Source organism: Saimiri boliviensis, chromosome 3 (genome assembly GCF_048565385.1).
Source record: "Saimiri boliviensis isolate mSaiBol1 chromosome 3, mSaiBol1.pri, whole genome shotgun sequence".
In the NCBI taxonomy this organism is placed as follows: Eukaryota; Metazoa; Chordata; class Mammalia; order Primates; family Cebidae; genus Saimiri; species Saimiri boliviensis.
In genome coordinates this window covers 40,741,586-40,759,707 of record NC_133451.1, presented here as the reverse complement: position 1 = coordinate 40,759,707, position 18,122 = coordinate 40,741,586, and the positions used below count along the sequence as shown (strand labels likewise).

Here is an 18,122-nt window from a genome sequence, read left to right as displayed (position 1 = left end):
TTATTATGCAGCCATCAAAAACTATGAGTTTGTGTCCTTTGTAGGAACATGGATGAACCTGGAAACCACCATTCTCAGCAAACTGACACAGAACAGAAAATCAAACACCGCATGTTCTCACTCTTAGGTGGGTGTGGAAGAATGAGAACACATGGACACAGGGAGGGGAGCATCACACAATGGGGTCTGTCGGGGGGGAAATAGAGGAGGGATGGCAGGGGGTGGGGAGTTGTGGAGAGATAGTATGGGGGGAAATGCCAGATATAGGTGATGGGAAGGCAGCAAATCACACTTGCCATGTGTGTACCTATGCAACAATCTTGCATGTTCTTCACATGTACCCCAAAACCTAAAATGCAATAAAAAATAAAATAAAAACAAAAAAACAAAACTAGGCTTTTAAGAAAATACAGCCACAAGACTATTATCAGACTTTTAAAAATCAATACTAATTCTTTACTACTATCAAATATCTACTTAGTAATCATATTTCCACATGTGGAGAATTTTTTTGAGGTAAAACTCACATACAATGAAATGTATAACTCCTGAATGTACAGTTTTTGTTTTGAGATGGAGTCTAATTCTGCCACCTACACTGGAGTAACAGTGGTGCCATCTTGACTCACTGCAACCTCTGCCTCCCAGGTTCAAGTGATTCTCCTGTCTCAGCCTCCTGAGTAGTCAGGATTATAGGCATGTGCCACTATGCTCGGCTAATGCTTTTTTATTTTTAGTAGAATGGGGTTTCACCGTATTGGCCAGGCTGGGGTCTTGAACTCCTGTCCTGCAGTGATCCGCCCACTTCAGCCTCCCAAAGTGCTGCAATTACAGGCATGAGCCACTGTACCAGCCCAGAATGTACAGTGCTGGTTGTTAACAGATACACACACTTGTAACATATATTCTTATGAAGATATAGAACCTTTCCATTACACCCCAAAATCTCCCTGTACCTCATTCCTCCCCACATCAGAAGCAACTATTTTTCAATTTTTTTTGAACTATTAAAAATTAAACTAACTGCATACAATAATAACAACAACTTGGGGGTTAAGACCAAGTTTGACCTAAAATACAAACAATTAACATGTAAATTAGGAGACAAAGTTGACAGAGTTTTAAAGTTCTTCTGTTGTTTAGGCAGAGAGTGGAGATATTGATTTTAGATTTTGTTAATAATGAATATTAAAATGCTAAGAATTCAAGTTGGTTGCATAATAGCACTCAGAAAATATAAGTGATTTAAAAATACAACATTTGACCTTACATCCTTACTGAGAAACCCACTAAAAATTGAAAGAATTACAATGAAAAAATTTTTAAATGTTAAGGGTAATCTCTAAATGAATGGAAACAAATTATATGACTTAAATATGGATATAAAAACTTTATGAATTCGGAAGGCAGGAAAAGAGAAAAAATTAAGCAGAGACCTCAAGACAATAGTAATTAACTAAAAAAGTTAGTAATTACAGGAAATTAAATACACCAAACTTACCATTCAAAAGACATATATTTTCAGTTGGGATTAAAAACAACGAAACCCATCTATAAGTTGTTTATAAGAGACACAAAACAAAGACACACAGAGAAGTTGAAAGTATATGAATAGCTAAAAGTGAATTAGGTAAGCAGTTACCAGAAGTCACTGATTCTTGTAGAGCTATATTAATATCAGATAAAATACACTTTTAGGCAAAAAGGATTATAGGGGAAGGAGGTTTGGTCGCTATGTAATAATAAAATGTACAATTCACTGAGAAGATATAATTGCTTTAAGTTTGTATACCTCGAATAACATAGCCTCTAAGTACCTAAGGGAAAATGAGGGCAAATTAAGATGAATTTTATAATGTCATCTCTGAGGATGAAAATAAAAACTGTGAATGTGTTGTGTAACTAACTAGACTATCTATTGTTTTATCTTCCCAGATGTCCTTCTTTTCTGATAAATTTTCCCAGGAATTTATATCAGAAATAAGGTATAACTAATAAATCCTCTAAAATGCGAAAAAAAAAATTAAAGTTCCTTGCTGGAGATACATCTATATTGCCAGTGAGAAAAGTAGTTCATTCTCTTTTATTGCCAGATAATATCCCATTGTATGTGTATACCACAATTTGTTTATCTGCTGTACTACTGATAGACATTTGGGTTGATTCCAATTTTTTCAGCCATTACAAGTAAAGCTGCTATAAACATTCTTTTTTTATTGAGACCAAATCTTGCTCTTGTCACCTAGGCTGGACTGAAGTGGTGGGATCTCGGCTCACTGAAACTTTCACCTCCTGGGTTCAAGTGATTCTCCTGCCTCAGGCTCCGAAGTAGCTGGGACTACAGGTGCGCACCACCACATCCAGCTAATTCTTGTATTTTTAGTAGAGACAGCGTTTCACCATGTTGGCCAGGATGATCTCGATCTCTTGACCTTGTGATCTGCCCACCTCGGCCTCCCAAAGTGCTAGAATTACAGGCATGCACCACTGTGTCCAGCCTAATTTTTGTACTTTTAAAAGAGAGGGGGGTTCGCCATGTTGGCCAGGTTGCTCTTGAACTCCTGACCTCAGGTAATCTGCCCACCTCAGCCTCCTAAAGTGCTAGGATTACAGACGTGAGTCACTGCACCCAGCCAATGTTCTTACAGAGCTTTTGGGACCATTCATTCCCATTTCCCTTGGGTAAATTCTTAGAAGTGGAATTGCTGGGTTACAGGATAAGCATATGTTTATAAGAGACTGCCAAATGTTTTCCAGAGTGGTTGTTCCATTTTATTAATACACTCCACCAGCAATGTCTGGGAGATATGCCTGCTACACATCTTTACCAACATTTGGCTTTCAGAGTTTTTACTTGTAGCTATTATAGTGGATATGCAGAGATGTTTTATGGCATTAATATGCATTTCCTGATAATTAATAGTATTAGCACTTTTTCAGGTGTCCACTGGCTACCATTCATGTACCTTTATTTGTGAAGTACCTGTTCAAATTTTTATCCTTGAGGGGAAAAAACTGGGTTCTCATTTTATTACTGAATCATCTAAGTTTATCCTGGATACCAGACCCTTGTCAGCATGCTTTGTGAATATTGTCTCCTAATCTACGCCTATTTATTTCCTTAAGAATATCTTTCAATGAGCAGTTTTAAATTTTGATGAAGTTTAATTTGGAAATCTTCTTATTTTATGATACTGTTTCTGTGTCCTATTTAAGAAATGTTTGCTTATCGGATCTAAAAGATATTCTCCTAGGTTTTCTTCTAGAATCTTCATAGTTTTACATTTGGGCTATGATACATTTCAAACTTGTATACAATGTGTGAAGTAGGAGTCAAGGTACTTTTTCTCTCCATATGGGTTCAATTTTTCCAACATTATTTGTTTTAAAAAGTTTCACTTCTTCACTCAATTACTTTGATGCCTTTGCCAAAAGTCACGGGCCATGTGAATATTGCTCTGCTGTTAGATCCTCTATTCTGTTCCACTGACTTGTCAATCCTTATGCCAGTACCTCACTATTCTAATTTCTATAGCTTTATAATGTCTTAAAGTTCTCCAAATTTCTTGTTTCAAGATTGCTTTGAATATTCCAGGTTCTTTGCATGTCCATATAAATTTTAGAATTTATTCAGTTTGTCAATTGTATAGAAAAGTCTGTTCATTTTATGATTGGGATTGCATTAAATCTATAAATCAGTTTAGGGAGATTTGACGGATTGATTATCACTATGACATCCAATCTATCAATGTGGTATTATATCTCTCCATTTTTTTAGGTCTTCTCTAATTTCTCTCAACAACATTTTATGGTTTTCAGCGTAAAGGTCTTGTATGTCCTTTGCTAGATTTATCTCTAAGTATTTAATATTTTGTGATACAACTGTATATGAAATTTATTAAAATTTACTTCTCCATTTATCTGCTGATAGTAGAGATGCAATTAATTTCTTCGTATTAACCTTCTATACTTACTTTGTTAAACCAACTTTACACTCCTGAAATCTTAATTATGATGTACATTTTAAAATATATATCATATATATTTTTTTCATATAATTCAATCTGATTATATTTTAAGGAGATTTACATCTGTATTCACGAGGAATAACTGGTCCATAGGGTTTTTTTCCGCTTGTAATGACTTTGTAAAACTTTGGGATCAGGATTATACTGGCCTCATTAGAGCAACAGAAAACATTTCATTCTCGATTTCTGAAGACTGTGTATTCAGTATTGTTTCTTTCCTAAATGCTTGATAGAATACTCTTGATACTGTTCCTTCACTTTTGTCAATCTTTTTTGTCTGTGGCTTTAGTATGAATGTTTTCTATTGTTACATACTCAGGTTCGCTGATGGTTTTCCATGAAGTGTCCAATCAGCTGTTAATGCTATACAATGAAATTTTCACATCAGATATATATTTTTAGCTCTAAAAGTTTCATTTGGTTTATTTTTCATACTTTTGATTTCTCTTCTCACTATACTCAAATTCTCCTTTCAATACATAACTGTACTTGAAATAGCTGTTTAATGTCCTTGTCTGCTAATTCTATCATCTGTTAAGTCTGCTTCTGACTGATTTTTCTGCTGGTTACGAGTCAAATTTTCCTGCTTCTTATACTGGCTATTAGTCTTTTTATTGGATGCTAAACACTGTAAATGTCATACTGAGTGCTTGGATTTTGCTGTCTTTATTAAAGAATGTGAAGCTTTGTTCTGGCAAGTGATTAAATTATTTGAAGATCAGCTTGATCCTTTAGAACTTTTAGGAAGATTTGTTAGGGTGAGTTCTAGAACAGCCTTTATGTTAAGAATAATTTAGCTCTACTCCTAAGGTGAGACTTCTATTGGCCTTGATAATCAATGAGAACTCTCTTATCTCAGCTGGACAGAACTTGAATGCATCCTAGCATTGTATGAGTGCTAGGAATTAGTCAGTTACTGCTCCATGCTGGTTCTCTGCCCAGACTCATGCTCACATCTTACACATGTGTAACTCAACATTCAGCAAACATTCAATTCAAGGAAATCCCTATGTAGACTTCTATAGCTTTTTGTCTTTGTAGCGCCTTCCTCTGTGGAACTCTGGTTGTAGCCACCTCAGACTCCCTGAACACTGATTTCTGTCCTCAACTCAGTGAGACTGTTATTTCCCATCCTGCTCTATTATCCCAAATATGCCTTCAAGAAAAAGCCAGACAAATTATAGAGTTCAAATAATTTGTTTCCTATCTCTCAGGGATCATGGTCTTATGCTGCTATTGTCCAATATGCTGTCTAGTTTTTTAATTGTTTGCGACAAAAGACTAAAATTCAATCCCCATTAGTCTGTCAAGGGTGAAAGCAGAGTTCTAAACATAATATTTTGCAACTTGATTTTTTACTCAATTTATCATGGTTATTATTCCAGGTCAGTACACAGATATCTACCACATTCTTTTAAAAGCCTGAATAGCATAAAGGATGAACACTTAAATATTGTCTTCAATGTTTGAAATAGAAACTGATATTGAAACTAGTAACATCATACGTATCTCCTTGCCATTATTATAAATATTTCTGCATTTCAATTTTCCTCCATAAGATTACAAGAAAATAGAGATTATAAGTCATACATCTCTCTCTACCCCCTCTCCTCCCAACACATGCCACAGCTGAATGGTGAAATTTTACAGAGATGGTATTTATTAAGTAAATATTGAGTATAAAAATTAAGTTAACGGTAAATACTTAGTACTATCGGCACATGCTTGTCTTTATTCCTTACTTTTATGAAGGGTTTTAATCAATTTGATTTGACAGTGAGTGAGACAAGTTCTCAGGCTTAATTTTTAATTATTATTGCTCTCCTTGCTCCTTATCTTCATATTATTTTTAACCTTGTCTTAAATATTTGTATTTTACCTGTATCTTTCATTGTAAGTTCTCCCAAATCTGTTTTTACATAACAGGACTAAAAATAAGTAAATATTGAAAAGGTATCCTCTTAATACGCCACACTCTTTAAAATGTAATATGACACACGATAGAAATTTTTATTATGTTCTTACAAAAGGATTGGGTTTCTAGTTTTCACAATCTGGGTCAAAGGGAGTTTAAAAGATATTTAATTTTATTAATACAAAAATTTTTCTCCATTTGCAAAGCCAAGGAAAGTAATTCAAATTACTAATGTGAAAGCATCTTAACCAGTACATATGATTTTATAACTTTATTCCAAAAGCTTAAATTCATTGACTATTACAGTCATTGAGAACTCATATTCAGAGACCAGATTTCTGCTCAGTGACTGACAATCTTAAACTTCACATTCCATTGTCAGAAATTGTTAAATCATAACAACCTGCTTAAAAACACTGTAATTATATTTCTGTGCATTTCATTGATGAAAAGTAAACTTTTATTTTCTTTCACAAGCCAACTTCTGGAATCAGTTTTAAAATAGATCAACTTCTAGATTAAAGCCTAAAAATTATTACTTTAAAATTAATTTTTAAAAAAGCTTTAGTCCTCACCTGATTACAAGTATCAGATAATGAGTGTATAGCTTCTGAGAACATACTTGCTGAACCAGTGTAAATCCAGGCAAGAAATTTAAAGAAGCAGTTTAATCCATTGCTAGAAGAGAAAGAGAAAACAATTTAGCATAGGACTGGATAAAAACTTAAGCCAAAAGCATATTCAATCACCTAGATATACCTATATACTAGATTCTGTTGAAAGTAAAATTAGGCTGAGCACAGTGGCTCACACCTATAACTCCAAAACTTTGGGAGGCTAAAGTGGAAGGATTGCTTGAGGCCAGAAGTTCAAGGCCAGGCTGGGCAACAAAGTAAGACCCCTTACAAAAAATATTTTAAAAACTTAGTCTGGTGTGGTGGCACATGCCTATAGTCCCAGCTACTTAGGAGGCTGAGGTGTAAAGATCACCTGAGCCAGGAATTCGAGGCTGAAGTGAGCTATGATGGTGCCACTGCACTCCAGCCTAGGCAACAGAGTTAAGATCCTGATTTTACTAAAAAAAAAGTAAAATTAAAAAAATCCCTAGCCTTAAAAAACTTTCTGTTTAGGTAACAAGAGTACAAATTTGAAAAAATATAAATTATGTACTATTAAGAGACATGCTATGTATAAGAAAATTACTTCAGTCTATTTTGAAAACTGACAAGAAAAGAGGGTCTTCTGTATTTTGATAAGTTAAATTAAACAGAAAATTATATGTTTTAGGTAGATAAAAGCAGATCTGCACCTAATACAGTCCAATGGGCCAGTGTCAAAGGCAAGACTTCAGTGGAAGTCTGTTTATTTAAGGAGGCAGATGCCAGAGGTGAGGCTAAATCTAGAATAAGCAGTCTCAAAGTCATACCAGAAGACCCTAAATGCTAAAATAAACACTGTTAACTCTGAGGAAGCTAGCAGCTCAGAAAACAACAGTAATGACTAATACGATTTAGCTTGGATGTTATGCTAGTGACGTAATACCATGTTATGTTACAACTCTGTTATACAAATATTAACACCCCTATTTTATAAATGAGAGAACCGTATATCCCCTTCTAGCTACCCTTGAACCCTCTCCTCCACCTCAGATAACTTATTGAAAACATCACATGTATTCTTGCTGTCACAGTTTTCATCTTATCAATACCACCTACTATTCCTTACTACTAAGTTTCTGGAAACGTTTTAGCATTTCTCTTAACCTCAAAGGAGCATCTGACACTATTTTCTTCTTTTTTTAAACCATTTTTAATTTATTTTTAAATTATACTTTTAAGTTCTGGGGTACATGTACAGAATGCACAGGTTTGTTACACAGGTATACATGTGTCATGTGGCTTGCCACATTCATCAACACATCATCTACATTAGGTATTTCTCCTAATGCTATCCTTCCCCAAGATCCCCACCCCCCCAACAGGCCCCAGTGTGTGATGTTCCCCTCCCTGTGTGTCCATGTTTTCTCACTGTTCAACTCCCACTTATGAGTAAGAACATGCAGTTTGGTTTTCTGTTCCTGTGTTAGTTTGCTGAGAATGATGGTTACCAGCTTCATCCATGTCCCCGCAAAGGATATGAACTCATACTTTTTATAGCTGCATAGTATTCCATGCTGTATATGTGCCACATATTCTTTATCCAGTCTATCACTGATGGGCATTTGAGTTGGTTCCAACTCTTTGCTATTGTGAATAATGCTACAATAAACATAAGTATGTATGTGTCTTTATAGTACAATGATTTATAATCCTTTGCGTATATACCCAGTAATGGGCTTGGGGGGGTCAAATGGTATTTCTGTTTCTAGATCCTTCAGGAATCATCACATTGTATTCCACAACGCCTGAACTAATTTACCCACCAAAAAGTGTAAAGTGTTCCCATTTCTCCACATCCTCTCCAGTGCCTCGTTTCCTGACTTTTTAATGATAAGTCATTCTAACTGGCATGAGATGGTATCTCATTGTGGTCTTGATTTGCATTTCTCTAATGACCAGTACTGATGAGCTTTTATTCACATTTTTTGGCCACATAAAAGTCTTCTTTTGAGAAGTGTCTGTTCAGATCCTTCGCCCAGTTTCTGACAGGGTTGTTTTTTTCTTGTAGATTTAAGTTCCTTGTAGATTCTGGATATTATCCCTTTGTCAGATGCATAGATTACAAAAATTTCTCCCGTTCTACAGGCTGCCAGTTTATTTACTCTGATGATAGTTTCTTTTGCTGTGCAGTAGCTCTTAATTTAATTAGATCCCATTTGTCAATTTTGGCTTTTGTTGCCATAGCTTTTGGTGGTTTAGTCATGAAACACCCATGCCCATGTCCTGAATGACAGGTTTTCTTCTAGGGTTTTTATGGTTTTACATCTTACATTTAAGTCTTTAATCCATCTTGAGTTAATTTTTGTATAAGGTGTAAGGAGAGGGCCCCTTTTCAGTTTTCTGCATATGGGTAGCCAATTTTCCCAACACCATTTATTAAATAGGGAATCCTTTCCCCATTGCTTGTTTTTGTCAGGTTTGTCAAAGATCACATGGTTGTAGATGTGTGGCATTATTTCTGAGGCCTCTGTTCTGTTCCACTGGTCTATATATCTGTTTTGGGACTACTGCCATGCTGTTTTGGTTACTGTACCTTGTAGTATAGTTTGAAGTCAGTTAGTATGATGCCTCTAGCTTTATTCTTTTTGCTTAAGATTGCCTTGGATACAGGGGCTCTTTTTTGGTTCCATATGAAATTTAAAGTAATTTTTTTCTAATTCTGTCAAGAAAGTCAATGATAGCTTGATGGGGATAGCACTGAATCTATAAATTACTTTGGGCAGTATGGCCATTTTCACAATACTGATTCTTCCTGTCCATGAGAATGGAATAGTTTTCCATTTGTTTGTACCCTCTCTTATTTCCTTCAGCAGTGCTTTGTAGTTCTCCTTTAAGAGGTCCTTCACATCCCTTTTAAGTTGTATACCAGGTATTTTACTCTCTTTGTGGCAATTGTGAATAGGAGTTCACTCATGATTTGGCTCTCTGTCTGTTATTGGTATATGGGAATGCTTGTGATTTTTGCACATTGATTTTGTATCCTGAGACTTTGCTGAAGTTGCTTATCACTTTAAGGAGATTTTGTGGATTAGGCAATGGGGTTTTCTAAATACACAATCATGTCATCTGCAAACAGAGATAATTTGACTTCCTGTCTTCCAATTTGAATACCCTTTATTACTTTCTCTTGCTTGATTGCCCTGGCCAGAACTTCCAATAGTATATTGAATAGGACTGGTGAAAGAGGTCATCCTTGTTTTGTGCTAGTTTTCAAAGGGAATACTTCCAGCTTTTGCCCATTCACTATGATATTGGCTATGGGTTTGTCATAAATAGCTCTTATTTATGACATGAGATATGTTCCATCAATATCTAGTTTATTGAGAGTTTTTAGCATGAGTGGGTGTTGAATTTTGTCAAAGGCCTTTTCTGCATCTATTGAGATAATCATGTGGATTTTGCCATTGGTTCTGTTTATGTGATGGACTATGTTTACTGACTTGCATATGTTGAACCAGTCTCGAATCCCAGGGATGAAGCTGACTTGATTGTGGTAGATAAGCTTTTTGATGTGATGCTGGATTCAGTTGCCAGTATTTTGTTGAGGATTTTGCATTGATGTTCGTCAGGGATATTGGCCTGAAATTTTCTTTTCTGTTGTGTCTCTGCCAGGTTTTGGCATCAGGATGATGCTGGCCTCAAAAAATGAGTTAGGGAGGAGTTTCTCTTTTTCTATTGTTTGGAATTGTTTCAGAAGGAATGGTACCAGCTCCTCTTTGTACCTCTGGTAGAATTCGACTGTGAATCCGTCTGGTCCTGGGCTTTTTTTGGTTGGTAGGCTATTAATTCCTGCCTCAATTTCAGAACTTATTTATTGGTCTATTCAGGAATTCAACTTCTTCCTGGTTTAGTCTTGGGAGATTGTATATGTCCAGGAATTTATACTTTTCTTCTAGATTTTCTTTTCTTTCTTTCTTTCTTTTTTTTTTTTTGAGATGGAGTTTCGCTCTTGTTACCCAGGCTGGAGTGCAATGGCGCGATCTCGGCTCATCGCAACCACCGCCTCCTGGGTTCAGGCAATTCTCCTGCCTCAGCCTCCTGAGTAGCTGGGATTACAGGCATGCGCCACCATGCCCAGCTAATTTTCTCTATTTTTAGTAGAGACGGGGTTTCACCTTGTTGACCAGGACAGTCTCGATCTGTTGACCTCGTGATCCACCCACCTTGGCCTCCCAAAATGCTGGGATTACAGGCTTGAGCCACCACGCCCGGCCTTCTTCTAGATTTTCTAGTTGATTTGCATAGAGGTATTTATAGATTCTCTGATGGTAGTCTGTATTTCTGTGGGATCAGTGGTGATATCCCCTTTATCATCTTTTATTGTGTCCATTTGATTCTCTCTCTTTTCTTCTTTATTAGTCTGGTTAGCAGTCTATCTATTTTGTTAATCTTTTTTAAAAAATCCAGCTCCTGGACTCACTGATGTTTTTGAAGGGTTTCTCGTGTCTCTATCTCCTTCAGTTCTGCGGTGATCTTAGTTATTTCCTGTCTCCTGCTAGCTTTTCAATTTGTTTGCTCTTGCTTCTCTAGTTCTTTTAATTGTGATGTTACAGTGTCGATTTTAGATCTTTCCTACTTGCTCCTGTGGGCATTTAGTGCTACAAATTTCTCTCTAAACACTGCTTTAGCTGTGTCCCAGAGATTCTGGTATGTTGTGTCTTTGTTCTCACTGGTTTCAAAGAACTTATTTCTGCCTTAATTTTGTTATTTACCCAGTCGTCATTCAGGAGCAGGTTGTTCAGTTTCCATGTAGTTGTGTAGTTTTGAGTGTGTTTCCTAATCCTGAGTTCTAATTTGATTGTGGAAGAGGGTGAATGCAGTCTGAGAGACTGTTTGTTATGATTTCCATTCTTTTGCATTTGCTGAGGAGTGTTTTACATCCAATTATGTGGTCAATTTTAGAATTAAGTGTGATACGGTGCTGAGAAGAATGTATAGTCTGTTGATTTGGGGTGGAGAGCTCTGTAGATGTCTATTAGGTCCACTTGGTCCAGAACTGAGTTCAAGTCCTGAATATCCTTGTTAACTTTCTGTCTCATTGATCTGTCTAATATTGACAGCAGGGTGTTAAAGTCTCCCATTACTATTGTAGGAGTCTAAATATCTTTGTAGGTCTCTAAGAACTTGCCTTATGAACCTGGGTGCTCCTGTACTGGGTGCATATCTATTTAGAATATTTAGCTCTTCTTGTTGCATTGATCCCTTTACCATTATGTAATGCCCATCTTTGTCTTTTTTGATCTTCGTTGGTTTAAAGTCTGTTTTACCAGAGACTAGGATTGCAACCCCTGCTTTTTTTTTTTTTTAAACTTTCCATTTTCTTGGTAAATATTCCTCCATCCCTTTATTTTGAGTGCATGTGTGTCTTTGCACGTGAGATGGGTCTCCTAAATACAGCACACTGATGCATCTTGACTCTTTATCCATTTTTCCAGTCTATGTCTTTTGATTGAGGCATTTATCCTGTTTACATTTAAGGTTACTATTATTATGTATCAATTTGATGCTGTCATTATTATGCTAGCTGTTATTATACCTGTTAGTTGATGCAGTTTCTTCATAGTGTCAATGGTCTTTACAATTTCGTATGTTTTTCCAGTGGCTGGTACCAGTTTTTCCTTTCCATATTTAGTGATTCCTTCAGGAGCTCTTATAAGGCAGGCCTGGTGGTGACAAAATCTCTCAGCATGTGCTTGTCTTTAAAAGATTTTATTTCTCCTTTGCTTATGAAGCTTAGTTTGGCTGGATATGAAATTTTGGGTTGAAAACTCTTTTCTTTAAGAATGTTGAATATTGGCCCCCACTCTCTTCTGGCTTGCAGGATTTCTGCACAGAGATCCACTGTTAGTCGGATGGGCTTCCCTTTGGGGGTAACTGGACCTTATTCTCTGGCTGCCCTTAATATTTTTTCCTTCACTTCAATCTTGTTGAATCTGATGATTATGTGTCTTGGAGTTGCTCTTATTGAAGAGTATTTTTGTGGTGCTCTGTATTTCCTGAATTTGAACATTAGCCTGTCTTGCTAGGTTGGGGAAGTTCTCCTGGATAATATCTTGAAGTATTTTCTAGCTTGGTTCCATTCTTCCCATCACTTTCAGGTACACCAATCAAATGTAGGTTTGGTCTTTTCACATAGTGCCATATTTCTTGGAGGCTTTGTTCATTCCTTTTCATTCTTTTTTCTCTAACTTGTCTTCATGCTTTATTTCATTAAGTTGATCTTCAATCTCTGATATTCTTTCTTCAGCTTGATCAATTTGGCTATTGATACTTGTGTATGCTTCATGAAGTTCTTATGCTGTGTTTTTCACTCCATTGCAGTGGGTTAGAACATGCTCCTTTAGCTTGGAGGAGTTTGTTATTACTCACCTTCTGAAGCCTACTTCTGTCAATTTGTCAAACTCATTCTCCATCCAGTTTTGTTCCCTTGCTGGTGAGAAGTTGTGATCTTTTAGAGGAGAAGAGCTGTTCTAGATTTTGGAATTTTCAGCCTTTTTGCATTGGTTTTTCCTCATCTTCATGAATTTATCTACTTGGTCTTTCATGTTGGTGAGCTTCGGATGGGGTATTGGTGTGGACATTTTTGCTGTTGATGCTATTCCTTTCTGTTTTTTAGTTTTCCTTCTAACGATCACGTTAGAAGGTATGCTGGAGTTTGCTGGAGGTCCATTCCAGACCCTGTTTGCCTAGGTTTCATCAGCCAAGGCTGCAGAACAGCAAAGATTGCTGCCTGTTCCTTCCTCTGGAAGATTCATCCCTGAGAGGCATATGCCAGACCCAGCCAGACCTCTCTGGTATGAGGTGTCTGTCAACCCCTGCTGGGAGGTGTCTCACCATCAGGAGGCATGGGGGTCAGGGACCCATTTGAGGAGGCAGTCTGTCCCTTAGCAGAGCTCAAGCACTGTGTTGGAAGATCCACTGCTCTCTTCAGAGCCAGTAGGCAGGAACGTTTAAGTTTGCTGAAGCTGTGTCCACAGCTGTCCCCTTCCCCCAGGTGCTCTGTCCTAGGGAGATAAGAGTTTTAGCTACAAGCCCCTGACTGGGACTGTTGCCTTTCTTTCTGTGATGCCTTGCCCAGAGAGGAGGAATCTAGAGAGGCAGTCTGGCTACAACGGCTTTGCCAAGCTGTGGCGGGCTCCACCCAATTCAAACTTCCTGAGGGCTTTGTTTACACTGTGAGAGGGAAACCACCTACTCAAGCCTCAGTAATGACGAATGCCCCTCCCCACACCAAGCTCCAGTGTCCCAGATTGACTTCAGACTGCTGTGCTGGCTGCAAGAATTTCAAGCCAGTGGAGTTTAGCTTGCTGGGCTCCATGTGGATGGGATCCACTGAGCTAGACCACTCGGCTCCCTGGCTTCAGCCCTCTTCCCAGGGGATTGAATGGTTCTGTCTTGCTGCTGTTCCAGGCACCACTGTAGTATGAAGAAAAACTCCTGTACCTAGCTCAGGTGTCTTCCCAAATAGCTGCCCAGTTTTGTGCTTGAAACCCAGGGTTCTGGTGGTGTAGGCACCCGAGAGAATCTCCTGGTCTGTGGGTTTTGAAGACCATGCAAAAAGTGTAGTATTTTGGCAGCAATGCACCATCCCTCATGACTTCCCTTGGCTAGGGGAGGGTGTTCCCAGACCCCTTGCGCTTTCCAGGTGTGGGGACGCCCCACCCTGCTTTGGTTCACCCTCCATTTGCTGCACCCACTGCTTAACCAGTCCCACTGAGATTAGCCAGGTACCTCAGTTGGAAATGCAGAAATTACCCGCCTTCTGTGTTGATCTCGCTGGGAGTTGCAGACTGAAGCTATTCCTAGTTGGCCATCTTGTCAGTCACCCCGCAGCTGGGTATTTATTTTATTATTTAAAGACAGGGTCTTGCTCTTGCCCATGCTGGAGTGCAGTTGTGCAATCACAGCTCACTGTAGCCTTAAACTCCTGGGCTCAAATGATCCTCCTGCCTCGGCTTCCTGAATAGCTAGGTCTACAGGCACACATCACCCACCATGCCCAGCTAATTAAAAAAATTTTTTTTGTAGATACAGGGTCTCACTATGTTGCCCAGGCTGGTCTCAAACTGAGCTGAAGTAATCCTCCTGCCTCAGCCTCCCAAAGCATAGGGATTCCAGGTGTGAGCCTATACCAACCCTGCTATTTTCTTAAAATACTGTCTCCCCTTCACTTTCATGACATTCCTTGATACAGTTGGCTCTGTGTCCCCACCAAAATATCTTGTAGCTCCTATAATTCCCACATGTTGTGGGAGGGACTTGGTGGGAGATGACTGAAGCATGAGGGTGGGTCTTTCCCATGCTGTTCTCGTGATAGTGCATGAGCTCATGACATCTGACAGTTTTTAAAAAAGGGAGTTTCCCTGCACAAGTTCTGTTTGGCTACTGCCATCCATATGACATAACTTGCTCCTCCCTTGCCTTCCATCATGATTGTGAGGCTTTGCCATCCACATGGAACTTTAAGTCCAATTAAACCTCTTTCTTTTGTAAATTGCCCAGTCTCCAGTACATCTTTATCAGCAGCATGAAAACAGAGTAATACACTCCTGATTTTCTTTCTACTTTTCTCCTTACTCCTCCCTCAATCTCCTCTGCAAGACTTCCTCCACTTTTGTCTTTCTTCTTTTTTTTTTTTTTTGAGATAGAGTCTCCCTCTGTCACCAGGCTGGAGTGCAATGGTGTGATCTTGGATCTTGGCTCACCGCAACCTCCGCCTCTCAGATTCAAGCGATTCTCCTGCCTCAGCCTCTGGAGTAGCTGGGATTACAGGTGCCTGCCACCATGCCCAGCTAATTTTTGTATTTTTAGTAGGGACAGAGTTTCACCATGTTGGCCAGGATGGTCTCAATCTCCTGACCTTGTGATCCACCTGCCTCGGCCTCCCAAAGTGCTGGGATTACAGGCATGAGCTACCACAGCCAGCCTTCCTTCAACTTTTTCTTAATGTTAACATTCTTCAAGGAATTTTTCCTGAGGCCTTTTTATTCCTGATACTACATATACATACATTCTCTACGTGATCTTCACTTTTATGGCTTTAATTATCATCAATAAACTAAAAACTATCAACTATAAACCTCTAACTATAAACCTCTAATCCAGATTTCCCTCCTGAGCTTCAGACATATATATATATATTATTTTATTTTATTTTATTTTATTTTATTTTATTTTGAGACAGCGTGTCGCTCTTGTTACCCAGGCTGGAGTGCAATGGCACGATCTCGGCTCACTGCAACCTCCGCCTCCTGGGTTCAAGCAATTCTCCTGCCTCAGCCTCCTGAGTAGCTGGGACTACAGGCACGCACCACCATGCCCAGCTAATTTTTTGTATTTTTAGTAGAGACAGGGTTTCACCACGTTGACCAGGATGGTCTCGATCTCTCGACCTCGTGATCCACCCGCCTCGGCCTCCCAAAGTGCTGGGATTACAGGCTTGAGCCACCACGCCCGGCCTAATTTTTTTTTTTAACTTTTATTTATTTATTTATTTATTTATTTATTTATTTTATATATATATATATTTTTTTTTTGAGACAGAGTCTCACTCCATCACCAGGCACCAGGCTGGGGTGCAGTAGCGTGACCTTGGCTCACTGCAACCTCCTCCCGGGTTCAAGCAATTCTCCTGCCACAGCCTCCCGAGTAGCTGGGACTACAGGCGCGTACCACTGCGCCCAGCTAATTTTTTTTGTATTTTTAGTAGAGACGGGGTTTCACCACGTTGGCCAGTAAGGTCTTGATCTGTTGACCTCATGATCCACCCGCCTCGGCCTCCCAAAGTGCTGGGATTACAGGCGTGAGCCACCGTGCCCGGCCAGACCAATATATATTAATGATAATACTTAAGTGCATATCTTAGAGCAGGTACTATGTTAAGCACTTTTCACACATACATTCTTCCAATGAGAAAAGCTATAATCACTATCCCTGTATTACTGGTGAAAAGAACTAACCCTGTTTAATATCTCCACCTGGGTGCCCTAAACACACCTCCAGCTCAAAAATGAACTCATCATTTTCGCTGCTCCCACCCTGATCCTCCTTCCAGTGGCCCCCTCAAGTGAATGGTGCATTATTTACCCAACTGTACAAGCCAGAAACTTGGTCACTATCCTTGAACATACCTTTTAAGAAACTGAAACTGTCCATGTTTATCTGCACCACCACTATTCTAGTTATGAAATCATCATCCCTTGTCAGTATTAAAAATGCCTTCCTCTAGTTTAGTGTCCCTTCAATCCTTAGAGAATTATGTATTATATCTTTATATTTCCAGATCATATCACACCATCTGATACATATTTTCCATATAAATGTTTAAGAATAAAAAAACTAATGAATTACAGAATGATTTCATACATCCTCAAATAGATTAATTAGAAAAATAGCTAAAAGATGAACAAAACAATAGGAATCAAGAAGATAATGGAAAAAAGGAGGAGACAAGGCTGGGCATGGTGGCTCACACCTGTAATCCTAGCACAATGGAAGGCCAAGGAGGGCAAATTATGAGGTCAGGAGATGGAGACCATCTTGGCCAACATGGTGAAACTCTGTCTCTATAAAAATTAGTTGGGTGTGGTAATGCACATCTGTAATCCCAACTATTCAGGAAGCTGAGGCAGGAGAATCACTTGAACTAGGGAGGTGGAGATTGCAGTGAGCCAAGATTGTACCACTGCACTCCAGCCTGATGACAGAGCAAGACTCTGTCACAAAAAAAAAAAAAAAAAAGGAGGCAAAAATAACAATTATGTTATTCCAAGATAAGTGGGACAAAGATAATAACCATAAAGATATTCTTGAGTAGCAGTAATTCAGGTTGGGTTAGCTACTGTAAAAATACCCTTGGCCAATCTAACTTCTTTAAAAAAGACTTCTATCAACTCCAATAAAAATAAAAAAGGATTTTCAGGTAGCAACTATTCTTAGATCTAACCACATCAAAAATATACAGAGCATGAACATGGGTTACGTGTATGAATTCATGCTCTTTCCCCATCACTTTACTGACAATAACAAAGACTTACTCAATTTCCTCATAAAAGAATATAAACCTCAACCTTTATAGCTACCTATCATATAATAAATTTATATATTCAATGATGTACATATTTTAAAAAATATATTCTATTTCACAAAGCTTATTTTTCAGTACTTACATGCAAATCGCAACCATCACCACTTTTCCTGGTCCCTTAAAAAACACTGATGCCGTTCTGGAGCGTGGCTATAAAAAAAACAAATACTTTTTTTAATGCCTCCAAAATTTTGCAGGGAAGCATTATAACTGGTGGCTTGGACAGATGAGAAAACTTCTCCTCTATTAAAACTTCTGAGCTAGGTTTACTTATTTTTCCTCTAGAAGTTCTTGTTGAGAAAGTAGAAAGATTAAAATTGAAAACATTTCTGGGTCTCTTTCCAGAACCTTGTTTATTTTGTTTCCTTGTAATTCATGTCCTGCCTACTTCCAGAAAGGATCTGAGTTGGCTATATAAAAACTAGTAATAAAGT

The 18,122-nt window shown here is 38.3% G+C and overlaps 1 protein-coding gene across 1 annotated transcript in view; it reads right to left on the bottom strand.

Annotated features, from left to right (window-relative positions):
- The window catches only part of SLC30A9 (solute carrier family 30 member 9), a 102,926-nt gene that overhangs the window by 32,994 nt on the left and 51,810 nt on the right, over positions 1-18,122 (bottom strand). Inside the window, exons 8-9 of the mRNA XM_003940971.3 lie at positions 17,771-17,838; positions 6,519-6,621 (exon numbers count right to left, since the gene is read on the bottom strand). Of these exons, the coding sequence (XP_003941020.1) occupies positions 6,519-6,621; positions 17,771-17,838 (171 nt within the window). The remainder of the gene's footprint in view (positions 1-6,518; positions 6,622-17,770; positions 17,839-18,122) is intronic.